Source organism: Spea bombifrons, chromosome 2, assembly GCF_027358695.1.
Source record: "Spea bombifrons isolate aSpeBom1 chromosome 2, aSpeBom1.2.pri, whole genome shotgun sequence".
Lineage (NCBI taxonomy): Eukaryota > Metazoa > Chordata > Amphibia > Anura > Pelobatidae > Spea > Spea bombifrons.
In genome coordinates this window covers 136,858,591-136,876,705 of record NC_071088.1, presented here as the reverse complement: position 1 = coordinate 136,876,705, position 18,115 = coordinate 136,858,591, and the positions used below count along the sequence as shown (strand labels likewise).

Below are 18,115 nucleotides of genomic sequence, written 5' to 3'. Positions count from 1 at the left end.
AATTCTTACGTAGCTCGTCAAAGAATGAAGGGGGTTTGCTTGGCAAGGTCCATTTTCTAGATACCAATAATTTTGTTTGCTATGATAAAGACCCACATAAAATCCCCATACCATATGGGGTTTCATATATGGGGTTTCATATATGGGGGGTTCATATTTTGGTTTGTTTCCTCACCATAATATTATATTAAATAGAAGTTTTTGAATTAATCATATTGAGCTCCCAAAAAACCATTGAGTGAAGCTCATCAGATCCTGGCACCTTATTTATCTAGACATTAAACCTCTAGACTTCTTCCTAGCCAATATTCTTCTGGGGACATTGTTATGTTTAGAGGCTTTGTCAAAGACCCACCAATGGCACCTAAATAATGTGAAGAAGGAACTAGCCACGTTAAACCAAAGAGTGTCTTCTCCACCAGTCTTGCCAACCGATTGGTGTTACTGGCCTGTATCACTCGGACCCATCGGCTGGGCGGTCAGCGCCTATTAATTCAATAACATAAAACTGAACCCCTTAAGGACAATTGACTTATATGTTTCTCTATTCATGTATTTCTGCCTCTATGGGCCATTTTTTCAAGATAAGGAATAATATTTCAGTTCGTTGCAGAAGCTTAGAAAATGAGACTGATTAAATTTCAAGAGCCCCCTGTTTTTTTTTTGGGGGGGTTCTCTCATTTTACCATCACGCTCCGGGCAGGTAAGCAGAGAGATGAAAACTTTCCAGAAATGTTGAAGCTATGGGAAAAAAAAGATTGAAAATCCATGTATTGCTTTTTGGTATAAAATGATCTTATATTTTTACATTTATTTTAAACTACAAGTCAAAAAAGCACTAAATAAATAAAAAAATAAGCAAAACAAGAACTGACGGTAAAAAGAGGGACCCCCCAAAAAAGGAAGACTCTTGAAATTTAATCAGTCTCTTTTTCTGAGTTACTTTTTTTCAACTGTTTTCCAAAATGGGCTATAGAAACCACTTATTTGTGATTTATTTATTTTTAAGGCTTTTGGTGCAAAAAGGTATATTGTGATTGTGATCCCCTGCTCTATAATACATAAAACTTTCTATAGTATTTGAAATCATTACACGGGAAAAAGTACTCGTACGGTACTAATAATAAGTAATAAATAATAATAAGTAATAAATAATAATAGTACTAATAATAATAATAATAATTATTATTATTATTAAAATAATTATAATTATCATTAAAATAATAATAAAAAATAAAATAATAATAACAATAATAATAATTATTATTATTAAAATAATAATTATAATTATCATTAAAATAATAATAAAAAATAAAATAATAATAACAATAATAATAATAATTATTATTAAAATAATAATTATAATTAAAATAATAATAATAAATAAATCCTACCCCATTAAAGGCACAGATAGATGTTTATGTGTCTTTTTAAGGTTGGGATTTTACCTAGGGACCAGCTGGAAGGAATTCTAATCCAATTAGAAAAGACATCAAACATTATGTTTTTTTTTTTGTTTTTTTGTTTTTTTTTTGTTTTTTTTTAAAAACCTCACAGCTTCTCAATGTCAGTATAAGTTACCATACTTATTAAGCGACGTTTCCGGTGAAGTATTTGCCTGCTTATATCGGTATGGAAGAGGTTATCTTGTCGATATATGTGTTTGAGAAAAAGGAAGGGTAAAAAAAAAAAAAAAAGCCGTGAGTCATTGTAGCGAGGGCTGCGTGCAACAGGCGGAGAGATTTACCATCTAGCTAGCCTGCCATCTCCTGCCAGTTGGGAAATAGTTTTCATATGCCCTAATCTTCTGATAAATGTCAAGGACCACCTGCAAAGCTCGCAGCTTGGTGATGGCCGGAGGAGATAATTTGTCAAGGTCAACATCACTCAACATGTTCAGGCTAAAGCGGTCCACGCCAGCCAACAGATAAGGGGCAGCCAGTGCCAAGACAAGCAAGGCGATTTCTTTCCTTGCGAATGGGTGCGACAGATGTGAGTTACTTTATCTAAACAGATAAGATGTTAAAAAAACAAGAGGATGCGGCAGATTTTTATGGGAAATATTGATTTTTTTATGGTTTCAGAAAACGGATATTCAGCTACGACTCTAAATATTGCAGAAAAATGAATGAATGTGCCTGACGTTAAGGCCGCTGGATTAGATAGAGAATTGACTCGAGTCCGTACGAGGACACCAGTGTCCGTGGCAAGGTTTGTGAGGTCTATAGAACATCATTAAATTGTCCACCACAGAGCCCAGTAAATGTCCACCGTGAGCATTATTGGTGCCTACCCCTGCTCGATTCTGGGCAAGTTTTTTTCTGAGATGGGGCCTAAAAATGTATATCCCAATGGTTTCATATGTGGGTTTGTTTTCCCAAGTAAGAGTTGATCCTTTCCCAGTAGAGTGATGTCCATTGTCAAGGGATACTATTGCTCAATCAATGGTCTGTTCTGCATGTAGGTAGCATGTTATGTGTATCATGTAAGGTTTTGCTGTCCATCTTTCTAAAAAAATCCATCTGCATATTCCTAAACCTTGTCCCCCATAGTCCCTATAAACCTACAGCCCCTATAGTCCCTATAAACCTATAGTCCCCTATACTCTATACTAGGGACAAACAATTTCTGGAATTCTGGATGTGCCTGTGGGTTATCCACTAGAGATTCCTCAGGTCTAATGGATCTACCAACAAAGTAGATCCATTAAATCAATCGAAATCAATGAATTTTTTTCTGCAACGATGATCTCAAACAGATGATGTCGAAAGAGCTTTCTCTGTGGATGGGATGAAATGTCCAGTATTGACCATGAAATATCTCAAAACAACATTTGTTTTTAGGAGGACTTGATCTTCTTTTTAAAAAAGATATATCTGCGTAAACAGCTTGTAGATTCTGAGAGAGTTGACAGTCAACAGGGGAGGATGCTTTCATAACATCACCTCACATTTTTTTCTGGACGAGGCTAGAATGTCTTGTGAAGAAAAGGCTCTGTGACATGCTGTCATGATGTTTGTCTCCATGCTGAGCGTTTTTGGAAGACCATAGCAGGATGTGTCTGTCTACCCCTCCAAGTGTCACTTGGACCGGCTAATAATGTCCTTCTTCTCCTTGGGCGAAGGGACGTATGACAGGGGCCAAATGAAGTCAGAGGTGCTGAGAAGCGACGGCGAGACTGGGTTCTCTGGTGGCACTTGGAAAAGACGTTCCTTATAATTCTCAGCAGGTGTCCTGAATGTTGTCCACCGGGCAGGGACGTCTCGTTTGGCTTTTGCTCGAGCTGCCTGTCTTGTACTGCCATTTACACGTTCTCTCCATCAAAGGAGCGGCTGTCAGCAAAACTCCTTAAATCATGTCTTCTAAAAGTAGCAAACACTGCATGAGGCCTTCTGCCAGAGACTGAGGGGCAAGCCGAACCGGTTAACAAGCTGTGCGTATGATTCATAGCCACTCATAACCCCCTCCAGCTGCCATCTTATTAGCCTACGCAGTGGTTCTGACTTGGCTGCCAAAGAGAGCGGTTTTTTTTCTAACATTTAATTATACAATTTATAGAGTGCTTTAAACAACCTCATCCCAAGACATAGCTGCAATAAAACGCTTACACACATTTTCGTTAGTGTGAAGGCTTCAAGTCTAGGAAAGTTGGCCTCTTCTTACCACGGTTCACTAAGAAGATGAGCATCGGACAGAGCAGAGAACGTACAGCAGTCGGGCTCGGAGGGAGGTTCCGGTGTCCAAGAGAAAATGACTTCATGTGGAAGTCATCAAGAAAAAGAAGAACTTGGTGGTCTCTCCTCAAACTACTGTGAACCAATAAACATAACAATGTAACCCACTGGGGTTATTTTATTAGTAAATTAGACAGACATTGCTGTTTTTACTAGCACTGATTTATGGTGGACCTTGCTGTCTGACGAGTGAGTCTCCTCGTTGGTCTTCAAGGTTCTAAGTGCAGAGACGTTAATATTTCTTGGGATTTACTAAAAATGGACCCCCAGATATCAATCCATCCGCCACAGATAGATCTGGTATCTGCCTGTGGTGTGAGCAGGAGATAGGAGTCACTAAATTATCCCATTTTTATAGCTGTGGGTAGACACAGAGAGACTAGAACCCAATATCAACAACTCTACAAATGGCCCTATTAGCACTTTAATTCCCCAAGCTCAAAGAGAATTTTCTTACGCTGTGGGGTTTGTGACTTTGTGTGTTGTGTCCATACTGTTGGACGGTACTCTACACTATAATACTTTGAGAAGTTCTAGATTGGCTGGTCTCAAAGGTTATCCAGATAGTTGCCAAATGTCGCAGTTTGGTAGGGACAATCCCAACAGTGGAGCTCATGAGTTGATGGTTGGCTGACGGAACGTACAATGGTCGTTTCGCTGCCATGTTTTATTCCACCAATGATGTTGTCCACCGTGCGAACCCAATCACGCTGGTTCTTCTGAGCAATTCACCACCAGTGGTAACCAAATAGTTCTAATAACTGTCCTCATGCAAAACATATCATGTTGGGACTTGGCCCTGATAGAGGTCAATCACGGAGGCTTTTTTGTTATTTTCTCGTTAGGTATGTTATATGTACACATTGTCTATACATACACACATATATATATACGTGTGTGTGCATGTGTGTGCATATAGACTAACTTTTATTCTTTAGAATATGTTGTTAGAACTCATGGGTTCTGTGTGTTTTATGAGCGTCTGAAACACATCGAATCCCACGATCAAAGGTTCCAATTCCTAACTGCCGAAATGCATGTGATTCCCAAAACCTCATAGGGTCTCCATACAAAGTTCCCAGTCATCTTGTTATACGTTTCCCTGCCTAAACTATTCCCCATTGTCGCGTACAATAATCGTCGAACACAATGAGATTAACAGTTACTTTATTATAAATTTTTTTTTTTTTTCAAACACAGGATTCACAAAATATGAAATATGACTTCGGAAAATACTTTACTTAGATTTCTCAGATAGAAATAGATATTAAAATAAATAGATTGCTTTTTCAAAAATGGGCTCGGTACAGTATCCACGGAAACAAAACAAAAAAAAAAAAAGACATTCCACCACCGCATACCGGCCCCAGCGCGTACCCTTCATAGCTCGCCTGCAAGGTTGTCCTCCTGTCCTCTAGGACCTTCTCCATGAATATAATACAGTAGATATTGTTTAAGATACATACATCTGAGCTTGCTAAACATTTTTCTAGGTATCTAAGTGTCTAGTGCTTGGTTTGCAAAAACATTGAATATAATATATGTAGGACATGATAGAAAAATAAACATTCTGTGTGTCTGAGAGACGTTCCACCCAACGTCGGTGTGACCTTAGACCGGGACACTAATATCACACAACCCCAAGTGTCAACATACACTTCATTGTCGGCCTCGGTGACATCTTCAGTTGTGATTGAACATTGTAAGGTTGGTAAAGGTTTGATGCTTTTGATTTTTTTAGAGGTTTTTTTTATTTTTAAACTAAAGGCATTATGGGGAAGAGTCGGAACTTTGGAAGCTGCATGATCCATAGATCTCATTATATCATCTCATGGGGCAAAGAGAAGGTGGTTCAGGGTTTGGGTGAAGGACCAGAGAAAGGACGTTCTTGGCAGGTTCTGAAGAAGGCTAGAAAAATTCAGAATTGCATGAATGAGTTCCTAGAGGAAATCTAAGGGTTACGTATAAATATTTCTTAACAAATCTTATTTTGATGTTTAATAATTCCAGTTTCCAGTAACTTCATGATGTTGGAATCAGCTGTCCATGGCCCAACGTCTCTGCATACGTTCTACATTAAAAAGGAAATGATTTGAGCTGCAAACAGCCAAAACCTGCCTATGTTCGAATCACGAGAGGCGAAGAAGTTCAACTATGTAACGAAACGCGTCTTAAAACTCCAAAAGTGTGTAAGGAGGTCTGCGACTTGACAAAACTTCATCATGTAGGATCTGCATTTCATAAATGTCCTTCAAAAATACGAAATCTTCACAAAGTAACACTTTACCAATTTAGCCAAACTGGAATAAACCGTGTTTTCACTTATATACTAAGGGGTCGTTAAAATAATCCGCTCCCGAGGGGCAAGCTGAATGGTCTTACAGACTTAAGGATTTTATTTGAGAAGCTGACATCGCTCTACCTCCTCTGTGCCTACCGTTAGTGTGTGAAAGTATTAAGGATGCATTATTTGCGTGGGAAAGAACGGGGCACGTATATATATGTCAAAGCTGTCAAATTTACACCTACGCCCCCTTAATCCTTCAAATATTTTACGTTTTCTCTAATTGGTGCGTAATTAGCGTGTTTTGGGCATACTAGATGGGCCGAACAGTTCTTATTTGCCATTCGGTTTACAAGTAATGTGAATATATGGAATAATTGCAGCACACGTATAATGGAGTACTGTTTAACGAGCGTATTGAATAGACGGATAGTCAAAGGTAGGTTGGAGAGGCCGATAAAAGCAGCACATGAACGCATCATACCCCAATGGTCGACTATTCCATGTGAGCAATGTCCAGTTAAATACAAGCACTTTGGCTTAAAGGCAAGCAGTTGGCATTGTAAGACCATGGACGTCTGGTCTGCAGTCCTCGAGGACTGGCGTTGAGTTAGGTTAGTACAAGGAACCTTTATAGAGAGTATTATTGTTGGGTTTTTGGGTTTTTTTTACCCCCCAGATAAGCTGTATGGATAACAGTCGTCTCTACAGTAGGCGCATCAGGTGGCAAATCTTCAGAACAGTGGCCTTCTTCTGCGTTTTACAAAACCGTAGGCTTCCTCTGGACTCCAACCATCTCAGAAGTTGTCTTTTTGTTGGGTTGTTGTCTTGTATTTAAAGATTTCTGGTCTTTTAAGGTCATTGCCGTACACTTTACAAGTCTTTTTTTTCTGAGTCTTAGTGTTTTTTCAGTTCTCTGCCTCCTTGCTTGGACTCTCTGTCATACTGAGATCGGGAGGTTGTGGTCTGAAGATGTTCCACTGACCTTTTCAATAACAAGAGAAGAAAAGAATAGTTAGCTTAATGCATCGAGACGGTTGACTCTCAAATAAAACCTTAAAGACCACCAGTGATCCAAATCATAATGTCATAAAGACTATGGACAAAAGCAGAACGGTGTGTGGCCCTTGATAAGAACCTCAGCAAGAGCTCATCACACGTCCTTATTCTCCTTCTCTGGTTGACCACTACTGAAGACTACCCCACCAGTTGTCCAGTATGGAACATGGATACTGGTACCAAGTATCTAAGACTAGTTATGGATACATCACGTATCCACTGCAGATGTTCCTCAGCCACGTAGGCCACTCAACTGACTTTTCAGGAAACTTTATATGCGTTGTGATGTCAGAGGACAGAAAATTGGTAGCTTCTGCCTGCTTTTGCAGCTGTGATATATGGTATAAAGCTATATATACATTACCCTGCTTATGAGCAAAGGCAGGTTGTGTTTCCTTGGCTCTAGAAAGGTTCTTGTATGTTCCGTAGACGGCTGATAAGCAAACATTAACTTATGCTGCATGTACTAAGTATTCACATTACTAATTCAGTTTACTATCTGGTTTGGCACAATTTGGGTCTCTCAGAGCTGGCTTAGAAACCTCAGCAGCTCACTTTTTTTTTTTCTGGCCGCTGAGGTTTTTACGAGTCATGTCATGAAATTCTCGCTGCTTATGGCGAGGGCTCCAGAAACACACAGAGACTGATTTACGAGTGCCAGAAGAGACTGCTCCACACTTAGTCCAGACTTCCTTACTCCGCGTAAGGGACTCGTTAAAACTCAGCCAAGAGCATTGTGGTTGCCCATCGTAAATTAGAGGTTTGTAGTGAAAATGATGTCATTTTCGAAAATCACAAACATCCCTGTAAGCGTTATGTGAACGCGGGCAGAGGTGCATCGCAGTCAGACGGGTGCCCGCTGAATAAAATAATCTAGATACATTAAATAAAAGCACTTTGAGTGCCAGGGATGATTGTGTTTCGACGTTATGCACTTGATACACCAACCACTAAACGACTAAACCTAAAAGCTCAGGCACTACATGCACTGTGGATCCCTGTGGATACGTTGTCAAGGATGATGGGAATTGTGGTCAGCGGCAAATAAAATCCAGAGATCACATATCCCTGCCAAGTCCCCGTTTTTTGGTCTTAAAGCCGACAATGTCCATTCTTGTATGATGCAGATTTTTTTTTTTCCACAATACATGAATATTCAGTTCTTGGTTGGATTTCATGATTATAAATTTCCGTTGGTCAATAGAATTTTTTTTGTGTGACTCTTTTTTGTATATCTTTATAATAATAATAATAAAAATAATAATAATAAAAAAATATAATAATAATAATAACAATAAAAAAATGTATAAATTCAAGAGATAGGGTGCGATGACCAATATGAAGGACATAAGCTCTGAGTGACGGAGGAGAGGTTGGCTCTTAATGTCCATTAGTCCTACTCTTAAAAACTGAGATTATAGAGGTTAGAAAAGTCTGTGAAACCTTTCGTGGGGCATTATAGTCATACAGTAAAGGATAGGGACACATACGTTATGAAGACCTCTCCAAGAATCTAAAGAGGTCTTCTCGTTTCTAGGTGTAGGGCTTGTACCGAACATAAATGGTTCTTGTGTAATTTAAAAAAAAATGCATAATTCTAAAGGAGCTCCAGAGACTGAAGGAGACGAAGAGTAAAGTCCCCATAAAATGGTAGGAGAATCCGTACAACATTGGAATCTCCAAACTTGGGAGGTCCTGGTCCCACCACAGAGCAATAAACATTCCTGGTTATACTACTCTTTATAAAAACCAGCGTGATGAAAAAAAGTGACAGGGAAATGTCTTCCAATAAATACCTAAAACATAAATAAATAAATACCGAACAGCTTGACTCCGTTTCTATTGGGAGACATGGCTTTATAGCCATAAACACATAAACAATGAATCCACCATAAAGGTAATTCAAAATATGTCTAGTTCCATGAACCAAAAACCGTATGTCTTCAAGGGCCAGAAGCTGTGGGTCAATAACATCTAAAATGTATGCATCCATTTTGTATGAGGGACAGATACTTCTCCTCTCTGTTCTATTACTTTAGTTACTCGGTCGAGAAAATAAATGAAATTAGTTTGAGAAGATCTTCCCGGGGTAAACCCGTTGCTGTTTCTGATCTTACAAACCATTTAGATCCAGATATTTATTATTTTCCTTTATCGTCGTTTCCCATTATTTCCCATTGGTCTGTAGTTGGCCGAGTCTTCAGTCCTCTGAAATCTGCTAACAATTTTACCAGGACGCTCCGAACCTCCTTTAATAACTTTGGGTTATTAAAGGAGTCTGATGGACTTGTCTGTTGTTACTTTGGAGAACTCAAGTAGAACGTCTTCCTCCGTAAACACACATGCTTTATGTGTCTCATTGCCTATCCTTTCCAGCAATGGAAGACCTTGGGATGTCTTCCATTGGGAAGTCCCTTCTCTTCATCTTCCTTTGAATAACTGCTCCTCACCTTCAAATGAACAATTTAGCGAATAAACCCCATGAAGCTTGCTTCCTGCACTTGATGGGACTACTGGCTGTTATACCTGAAATGTTGGGTTAAGTACTACAGAAAACAGATAAAATCAGTACGGAATGGGGCGGCATGGTTCATGACCTCATAACAAGTTCCCGTGCTTTTGTGATGGAATGGGTCTACTGCCAAGCTGGAAGACCGTTCCTTTTGGGACGATACCCTTGGCTAACCCCTGGTTGGAAGATTAAATTATCTACACACACAAAGAAACAAAAAATATTCTAATAGTGGTAATGAAATGTACGAAAAGAATTATATGAACAATTTAGGTCGTAATCCCCTTTGTTCGTCCAACTTAAAAATACATAAAGACTGCCATGGATGAGAAGAAAATAAAGATACACAGAAGACTCTCACGTGGCTTGGGGTAACACGTGCTTGCGAGGACGGCTGTCGATTAGACACTTGTGATATTATCTGGCAGGCCGTTTACAGTAATGAGATCTTGGAAGCCATGTAGGGTAAACAGAACGGAGGAGACGGCATAACACGGAATTCTTAAAATACTCAAAAAAAACTCTCTAAATGAATTGGCTGAACAGAGACGGGGAAGATCTTTCTAAACGATACGGATGAGTTACAGTTCTAATTTCATGCATGTCTAACACATCCAGGCTTCTTTGTCCATTACCTATAAATGTATCATTTTTGTCTTGATTTATTATTATTTTTATTATTATACAATTTAGTTATTTTCTAATTTACATATTTTAGATACATGTCTTATCCGAAGCTAGAATGGCTTGACAAATGCTGCCGATCAGGGTCTATTTGCACAAAAAAAACTGATTTTAATCCATATAATAGCTTTGTCTTTTAAATTTACAACCCCCCCCCGGACCCCGTGTATGTACATGAAGAGGTTCAGCAGACACCCTAGGCCCATATGCATACGGCTTCTTTCCCGCTGTACTCATTGGCGTCCATGTAAATTCCGGGAGGGAATTCCGGGTTCATGCACCAAAAGGGTTCCCATTGATTTCCCCCGGAGCACTTTCCTGCCGGTGATAGATGGCATCACGCAGGCTAAACTGACGCAAAACCGAACCAAAGAGGGGCCGTGCGTTACAGCTTAAGGTAAGCTGAGTTTTAATTCCTACTTTTTAAGATGTGAAATTACCTTCACTTGTTCTGGTGACCAGCCTGAAATTTTCAGCTTCTTGTTTGAAGTCCTGCTTTGCCACTTTTTTAATTTGGATCAAATGAAATATCCCTGCAGGAAGTAGAAAAAAAAACAGAATTGGAGGATTTCCTAATTCTATCTGTATTCCGTATCCAGAATATTGTAAACAGATTCAAGGAGAAAGAGAAGCTTTTCTGCATTATTCTGGTTAGTTGGAGTACTTGATAAGCCATGGCTTATCACCCGGACAACCCCTCCCAGGTCTCTCCAATCGGGAGAGAGGGGGTGCGCGGAGGCTCTGCCCTTTTTGCAGAAGCGCTCCGGGAGGCCTTGTTAACGGAGAGCAGGGAGAAGCAGTAGAAGAAAGAAGACCAAGAGGAGGCAAGAGAAGAAGAGGAGCTGTGAAAAAGGAGACCGGGACACAAAAGTTGTTGGTGGAGAAGGTAGGGAGACTTTGATAGAGAGCATGTGAGAGAGGGAATTAAATTGTGAGAGAGTGAAAGAGTTTGAGAGAGTGTCAGAGTATAAAATGCAATGGCACTTAAAAAAGACAGCTACTGGCAAGCAATTCAAAACAGTCACATTTAAACAGTTCTTTTTTACACAAGAATGGCAAGTACGTATTTGTGCAAAGTCTGCAATTTTTATTGATAGCCGAGCTGTCATATACCTATCACAGGCCCTCAAAAACACAAAAAAATTAAGACCAAAGTTTTATTTTGTAGCAAAGATGATTGATAACACGTGGAACATCTCATTGTAGCATACTATCCGCCTCTAACGTGTATTTTAACAAGAAAACATAAAACCACTTATTGCAGTCTGCACCTTTTTTTCTGTATTACCTAGCATCATCCTATACAGGAAGTAGTGAGTGCAGCGCTAAACTGCTTCCCCAGACTACAATAAAAAAAGGCAACACAGAATACAAAAATGTACAATTCTAGGAGGATGCTCTGACTTATAGATCTGTAAATGTTTTTAGATTTATTTAGATGTTGTCAGTACCTTTAATCATTTTCCAAACGTAGATTTCCACATCCTCTGACGCCTCCTTCTCTATAGCGATTTTCCGCAGGTTTTCCTTCAGTCCTCCGGTCGTGGGTGACATGTACATATACACCAAGATCCTGTTGGGGTTTTTTACGCAGCGAGTCACGGGGACCTCTTCTGTGGGTTTCACTCTATCGTCTTGATAAATAAACAAAACACTAAGTTGCTCTGTGCACGGGGCATACCAGGCAAACGGAGTGCTTACATTTCAATTAGAAAGAACAAGGGACCCCATGAGTTTTGTTGGTGTTGAGCGTTTGCCTATGGTATAAGCCGGAATGGAAGTGTGAACTCATTCCAGTTGGCCCTTGGTGTCTACATATACTCGATCACCGCTAACCTCAAAAGAGGCTGAGCAAATACAAGAGTGCTGATTTATTTTATTAGTTATTGGGATCTCCATATAACAGTCGGTGATGGACCTCTCATGTCGTCAAAGAAGCTTCATGGAATCAACCATAGAGGAGATCTGGAACATGGAGAGGAAGAGCTGAACCCACTAACCTGGACATACTTTGCAGCATTTGCCTTCCACCTTCTCTGGAAATTCGCATGGATATTCCTCTGGACAGGTGACCCTCTGACAGTCCTGACTCCCGTCCTTACAGGTGCACACGATACACGGGATGGCACCAAAGTTTCGGAAAACCGGGTGCCAGACCTCTCCGTGGGAATATGTCTTCGCGTTATAAACGCAGGCTGAGGGGGCAAATGGAAATCCATGAAGCATTCCCCATACACATCTCTAGGCAAACCTTATTAGCTGCAGAAGACCCTATGTACCATCATTATGTTCAACCCATCATATGTCTAGATACGTAGCTCTTTGGTCTTTTTCTATCTAAGGCTAACCCCGTTATACCGTATCAGGTTGGAGACATACACAGAGGGTTGTTAATTTCCATACAAACATTTCTCATCCTCACCTTTTTTATGCTTTTCTTTCATTAAGATTTTCACAGTCGTGCCACCTCCCCCGCCTTTTTGTTTGAAGCTCCTCGGGTTGAACCCGAGGGACGAGCTGATGATTGTAGACGCCGTGGCCCCCACTGACTTTCTGCTGAGAACCTCGCTCAGACACTGCTCCTGAGAATGCCTCTGATGTCCAAAAGAGACACACGACTTTCACAATCGACACTCCGGACCACAGACGCTTCATTACATCATCTCAATTTACAGCAATTCACACTTTCATCTATTATAGACCTGATCTGAGGTAACATCAATGCATGTTGTACTGTATGAGTGATAGAATTCGATTCATATAGTTGATTAAACATTGAGTGCTTGGTCATTTATAAAGTGGATATCAAACCTTAATTCAGGAACAAAGCCAGATTTATATATTTTTTTTACTATATAAAATTCAGACTTAAGCTGAATTATTTAACTATTTTTTTATTTATTTTTTGGTGTTTGAAGTACCTCTGTCTTCTGTTGGAGTCTCAGGGTTTTACTGCTCTTAAGCTAGTCCAAAACTATGCTTGCGCATTGGAGTAGCTCACTGAATGTCGTTGACCTACAATTCCCATGATGCCTCGCAGCTGTAAAGTAGCAAACCCTCATGGGAACTACTAGCTACTTCTGATCTGTCCTTTCTGACTTTTTAATTGTGTGAGAATTACAATGTGCCATAATATGTTCTAATGTGGATGTCCACCATTAATGGTATCCCAGAGATCTCCCAGACCAGAAATCAGCTGCCATAGTCTAAGACAAAACATTGCCAAGTTCCCCTGTGTGGACTTTTTGATGTTTCCTCAAAGACTTGGGAAACTGCTGATTTACTGGAAGCTGTAATCAGATCAGGATCATAGGCAGGGGTATAACGAGAAACCACAGGATCCTGGTGCGTTAATTGCCTTGGGGCCTCTCAACTTCACCAAGCAACCTTTGCCCCAAAACAGCTTATGAGTGCCACTTTTCCCTCTAACAGGTTATCTGTGCCATATTTGCCCACAAACAGCTTGTCTGTGCCATCATTGGCCCTTCCCCTCTCCAACATACACTCTGGCACACATATGTAAACACACTTACACTAATGTACACATGCTAACACACACTCACTACTCACTAACACACACATAAACACTCATTCTAACACACTCCCTCTCACACCACTCATGCTAACACACACACTCCATCTCACGCCACTTTACACATCATGCCCACATAACAAACAAATACATACTCACACACACTTATAAATACACATCTATGCTCACACACATACACATGCATGCTCACACTCACTTATACATAGACATTCAAGCTCACATACACTTTTACATAGACATTCATGCTCACACACACTTATACATAGACAGACATTCATGCACAGATACTTACACATAGACATTCATGCACACATACACTTTTGACATAGACATTCATGCTCACACACACTTATACATAGACATTCATGCACAGATACTTACACAGACATTCATGCACAGATACACTTTAACATTGACATTCATGCTCACACACAACTGCTGCTTCTCCTAGGATTCCGTGATACATTAGCGTTAAAAAACACATTACGATAGAGATACGTTCATATATCTGTTTAGAAAATCAAATGTCACGTACAACACCTCTGTTTAACTGCAGCGGCTCCTCTTCCACTGACCTTTCATACGAACCGTCTGCAAAGCACAAAGCACAAACTTTAATATTCCGTAAAGAAAGTTCTGTAATAAACATTCTGCGGTGATAAATGTCGCCGGAAGGTGAAAAGCATTCAAGTACTGTAAAATCCTTTACTGAGCCAGTAAATATCAGGAATATGTAAAAATTTACATATACAATAGAAATTCACCTATAACTCACTATTTAGTAGGTAAATCCCAGCGAGTATTTTGTGAGGAGCATTGGGACTGGTTGAACTAGATAACCAAAATATTTATATAATGGCAAATGTGTTTTGGGACTCTATATACCTTGGTCATTAGGTTGGAACAAATTCCACCACAACCCTGTGCTTGATAAAGCTGGGCAAACGTAAGCAGAGTTGGGAAACAAAACTACGAGAGATACAATAAAACCTTGTGACGAGAGTCAATGTGGGAGGGGGGCTGCCAGTGTCCATCTCTGACATCACATCCTACATGCATTTATGCATCGTGACATCACAAGCTGTCACAATACTTGTGACCCAAACAACGGAGGAATCATATTTCTTTCCATGGGGTCAAATGGCTTAGTTGATGCCATTTTTTTGGATATCGGGGAAAAACTTCAACCAGGTGGGACACGACTCGAGCCAACGTAACCTCCTCTCCTTCGCTTTCCTGAAGGATTTTCCATATGGCAAATCTGAATCAGCTATAGGTGGTGGAATCCTGATTCCAATGGCCTGTTCGGGATGTACTTTGTGCCAGCACCATTTTTTTTATTGTAGTAAAGTGTAGTAAGTAAAGCGGCCTAAGTGGTTCCTATTACAATACAATACAAATAGTCCACAGAGTTGAACTTACTATGAGTTCGCAAAACTGCGAGTTCATATTTATATAAAACTCCAAAGATCAGGTAAAACAACCATTGTCATTGATGAAAAAGCGTGTAGGGCATTTACTAGACGTGGTTATATAAAAAGGCTCCCGGCGTGCCCAGACCTTACCTCGGCAGACAGGGCAGCATGAATCGGGCACAGTAAGAGGAGAAGAACAGACCAGCTCCGGGCACGTCACTAAACCACAGTAAATCTGTCCATCCTGGAAGAGAAACCGATAAAGTACACTCACACAAAGTCGGCCATTGGCTCTTCACCACTAAGTGTCTTAAACACTGAAAATATCACAGATATACACTCGCCGTTAAATATGTGGGGTGAGGCATCTGTACAGACAGGACATGGGAAGAACTGGAAAGGGTTAACATTCAGACTGATATGAAAACACAGTAAGTATAATGATTGTTATCGATATAGATAATGTAACCGCAGCAGTGATTAATGAGTTAATAGGAGTTACTAATCTATACCCCCAATGTAAAATAAAATCAAGTAGAAACAAATTGCACGTAACGAGAAATTTTTCTTATGGGAGGTAGTGAGCTGTCACTTGAGGGTTCCAAAAAGCAGAGCTCTTTACCAAGTTAGTATGTGTAATCCCCCACTCTCTGTCCCTTTACAGTCTGTTTGTGGTTAGCTCCGCCCTATGAATAGCAAGCCCTGCCCCTTATGTCCTACAAGGACAACCCACGAGGAGCAGAAAAAGGGATAGCTAAGGAGGGTCAAGCCTGGGAAATTCTTAGACATGGTCAATGGTCTATGAACATATTTTTTACAGGTTTCCCCACAACCAGTTTACACTTAGAGACGGAGGAATGTTACTCATGTGGCCTTAATAGTTGCTTCAATATGCTCACAGCCATCCTCATACCTGGCAACATCTCAAGGTAGGTTACCTGGAACTCTGTCTTTTCAGGTGTAGACAGGGCTTCACAAAGGGTGGGGCTATCCATGCAAAAGGGCGGGATTAGCTCCACAGTAGGTGTAGCTGGCCATATCAGGGGAGGAACAAGCACTAAATGGTTTGGTAATGGGGGGGTTGGTAATGGGGGGGATTGGGCAGAGAGTGGGCCAGAGACTCCAGGTCAAACTGGAGAGATTCCAATTGTGCGCTTAAAGCTTAGTAATTAAATGGAAGGCTAGGACAGGGACTCACGCGTTTCGCTTTGTTAGTGTAATCAATGACCATGGATTTATGAGTATTGTGTTTTTTTCCGACACTTTCACAATGTGTTTCTCATACGTATTAATCAAGTTTCAACAAAATGGTAGGGCAGAGGTTGTTTTTAGCCAACAATGTATTTATACATCTGAACGCAAAATGAATTACTGAAAAGGTTGTCTGTTTTTTTTCAGGGAGTTAAACTGAAAACCATTGTGGGACACGGCATTCCTGAGCTCCCTCGGACATAAATAAAAATCACAACTTTGGCCATAAAGTCGCTACAAAAAAATCTTGTAAAAAAAAAAAAAATTACACTAAAATAAAGCGATGCTCAGAATTTCCTGGAAGAGACAGAGTTCAATACTTGAAGTCTGGGTTACACAAATATTAAAGGCTTCTTAGCGGCTCAGCGATCTCTACAATAACAGCACAGTGTAAGATTATAAAGTTTCTCACTCAAATGTGATTAAGCGCTTTTGATGGAAGAAAAGTCTGCAGTTCTTTGCATTTTATAAATATCTATTTAACCCCTAAAATACCACATGGGTGAGTTATGAATGCCTCTGGATTGCAAGCAGGACCCTCTTTACCCAATGTAGCGGCCCGCGTTAGTCTGTTAAGCCTAGTCTTCTCATACCCTTTCAATGTATGTACCAGACAAGGACGGGCCATCTGGCACGCCAGGCAAATGGCGGGACAGCAAACTCACCCAACATGCCGCGCTAGATCGGGTGAACCAGCGGCAGCCGGCAGCTGGATGTTAAACGCCGGATATTAAGCCGTCAGCAGATGGCCACAATCCTTAAAGGTGCAGTTCCACCTAAAGAGCCTCTTAAAATATTTGTGAGATAGGTGTGATGGGAGTGATGTGTGATGGGAATGATGTGTAAAAGGTATGAGGTGTTTTGTGTGATAGTTGTGAAGAGATTTGTGTAACTGGTGAGATGGGAGTGATGTGTGTGATAGGTGTGAGGTGTGATTGGAGAGATTCACGATTTGTGTGATGGGTGTGAGGCTTCCACCTGGCCATTATACCAACAGGGACTTTGATGACATCGCATTCTAAATACATTAATATGAAGTTGGTCCTCCCTGTATATGGACAAAAGTATTGGGACACACCTCAGTTATTGAAATCCAGTGAAAGGAAATCTTAATGCTTCAGCAGCAAAAAAAAAAATGGAAAATGCTCGGCTTCCAGCTTTGTGGGGACAGTTTGGGGAAGACCCTTTTCTATTCCAGCATGACTGCACCTCTGGCGCACAAAGCAAGCTCCATAAAGACACGGTTGGGTGAGTTTGAGGTGGAAGAACTTGGCCGGCCGCACCGAGCCCTGACCTCAACTCCATCGGACACCTTTGGGATGAACTGGAACGGAGATTGCGAGCCGGGCGTCTCGTCCAACATCAGCGCCTGACCTCACAAACGCTCTACTGGATGAACGGGCAAAAATTCTCCACAGAAACTCTCCAAAATCTTGTGGAAAACCTTCCCAGAAGAGCGGAAGCCGTTATAGCTGCAAAGGGGGGGACCGACTTCATATTAATGTCTATGTATTTAGAATGTGATGTCATCAAATTCTCAGTTGGTGTAATGGTCAGGTGTCCCAATACTTTTGTCCATAAAATGCATGCTTGGTCTTCTTCAAACCAAAGTCCAAGGGCACG

The 18,115-nt window shown here is 40.5% G+C and overlaps 1 protein-coding gene across 1 annotated transcript in view; it reads right to left on the bottom strand.

The window, feature by feature from the left end:
* Positions 1–5,486: 5,486 nt before the first annotated feature.
* Positions 5,487–18,115, bottom strand: part of CHRDL2 (chordin like 2) — a 40,342-nt gene continuing 27,713 nt past the window's right edge. Inside the window, exons 5-11 of the mRNA XM_053456642.1 lie at positions 15,392–15,485; positions 14,362–14,417; positions 12,696–12,867; positions 12,274–12,468; positions 11,725–11,907; positions 10,714–10,806; positions 5,487–7,003 (exon numbers count right to left, since the gene is read on the bottom strand). Of these exons, the coding sequence (XP_053312617.1) occupies positions 6,927–7,003; positions 10,714–10,806; positions 11,725–11,907; positions 12,274–12,468; positions 12,696–12,867; positions 14,362–14,417; positions 15,392–15,485 (870 nt within the window). The 3' untranslated portion in view covers positions 5,487–6,926. The remainder of the gene's footprint in view (positions 7,004–10,713; positions 10,807–11,724; positions 11,908–12,273; positions 12,469–12,695; positions 12,868–14,361; positions 14,418–15,391; positions 15,486–18,115) is intronic.